At 41.1% G+C, this 1,941-nt stretch overlaps 1 protein-coding gene across 1 annotated transcript; it reads left to right on the plus strand.

The window, feature by feature from the left end:
* Positions 1 to 635: 635 nt before the first annotated feature.
* On the plus strand, positions 636 to 1,511 carry LOC107087694 (pentraxin fusion protein-like). The gene is made up of 3 exons (XM_015379407.1): positions 636 to 687; positions 781 to 991; positions 1,061 to 1,511. The coding sequence occupies exons 1-3, from the start codon at positions 636 to 638 to the stop codon at positions 1,464 to 1,466; spliced, it is 669 nt and encodes a 222-aa protein (XP_015234893.1). The 3' UTR covers positions 1,467 to 1,511.
* The last annotated feature ends 430 nt before the right edge of the window (positions 1,512 to 1,941 follow it).

Consider the following 1,941-nt stretch of genomic DNA (forward strand, 5'->3'; position numbering starts at 1 on the left):
TATGTAGGGGCAGTGATAGCCATGCTAAGCTATGTAGGGGCAGTGATAGCCATGCTACCTATGTAGGGGCAGTGATAGCCATGCTAAGCATGTAGGGGCAGTGATAGCCATGCTACCTATGTAGGGGCAGTGATAGCCACGCTATCTATGTAGGGGCAGTGATAGCCACGCTATCTATGTAGGGACATCGATAGCATGGCTATCACTGTCCCTACATGGCCCCAGTCATGCTTACAAAAATTCCCCTTCTTTTTTTTTTTTTTACAACTCGACCCCTGATTGTAGGTGCAGCTTCGTGTCCTCCATCAAACACTGTACATGGCGTTCTTGTTGCATTGGCCAGAAGCACTAAATCAACATGTTTTGAAACAGCCAATATTGTCCTAGCTGGGTTTCAAGACTCTGGAGTTTGACCTGGCTGTTATAAAACAGGAAGGATAATGAAACTATATAAAGCCTCCAGTTGTTAGCTTGATGAACAGAACAACTTTTTTCCTGTGGTTTTGTGTTTTCAGGTCAGAACACTACAGGTTAAATTGTATGCTGTCTCCATTGCATATTAACAGCCTTTCATCAAATTCTAAAGTCAGGATTTGATGTTTGTTGTTGCTTTCCTACAGGATCAGTCTGGGAAAATGGGGCTTTCATTTGTGGTTTTCCTGATCACTGGCTGGGCTGCATTCAGTGGTAACTCCTTCTCTGAAAGTTTCATTTGGTGCAAAAGCATTTCTGCTTGTGTCTTACTGTTCTGTTTTCATGCTGAAATATTTTTTTCCTAAGGGAGTCTGGCCATTAGAAGTGTGATCATCCCCAAGGAAAGCAGTACCAGCTATGTGGAGATGATCCCTCAGAAATCCCCCTTCACCCTCGGGGCTTTCACACTCTGCATGCGCGTGGCCACAGAGCTCACAGGAGCCAGAGAAATCATCCTGTTTGCATATCGAACCCAATACTTCGATGAGCTGAACCTTTGGCGAGAGAAGGACGGAAGGTAAAATGTTTATGTTCAAGCAGTTTAAAACGTTTCTCTGATCAGTAGTTAATGTGTATTTCTGTTTAGGCTATCCCTCTACCTGAGTACAGATCCAGTGTTCTTCCAAGTCCCCGAATTTGGCCCCCTGCAGAATCACCTGTGCTTGACCTGGAATTCCCAGTCTGGGGCAGCAGCCATCTTCATAAATGGCAGAAAGAGTCTGACCAAAATCTATCAGAAGGGTCACACTGTCCGCGCAGGAGGAAGGATTATATTGGGCCAAGATCCTGATACATTTCTGGGTGGTTTTGAGGCACACCAGAGTTTTGTCGGAGACATTTCTGATGTGAACATGTGGGACTCTGTCCTGTCAGATACAATGATCCAGAATCTGTTTAATGGGAGAAGGGAACAGGTACCAAATGTGCTTAACTGGGAAACTGTAGAACTTAGACAAGAGGGGGAGGTGCAGGTTATCAACGTTGATCCGTAGGTGGATTATTCTTACCTACAAAAAATATTCAATATGAAACAACCTTGTTTTTCCTTTCTTTAAGCAAATAAAATTCATCATAACATCTTTAAAAACAGTGTGAATTATTTCCTTTTTGAACAAGTGATCATTTTTCTCCTGAGAATGAGTGAAACAGTCAAGAATTCACCAAGGATCAAAGCTCTATACGCACTTCCACTTCTCCAAGAAACATGATAAATTTCATTTAAACTCATCTGAACTTGTTGTAGAGATAATGTTTTAAACTCAAGGTCCAAAAAATTCTATTTTTATAGCACCAATTTACAACATTTCTCATCTCCAGGCATTTAACAGATAAAATTAAATGAAATAATCAGAAATATATTCTGCTGTATGGAGCAATGCACATACTTCAAAAAATATCTAAGTCATTTTTTTCTTAAAGTGCATTTTTTCTTGAATTAAGAAGGAAAGGGAGATACTTTGCCAATGG

Source organism: Cyprinodon variegatus, unplaced genomic scaffold (genome assembly GCF_000732505.1).
Source record: "Cyprinodon variegatus isolate N-32 unplaced genomic scaffold, C_variegatus-1.0 Scaffold191, whole genome shotgun sequence".
NCBI lineage: Eukaryota > Metazoa > Chordata > Actinopteri > Cyprinodontiformes > Cyprinodontidae > Cyprinodon > Cyprinodon variegatus.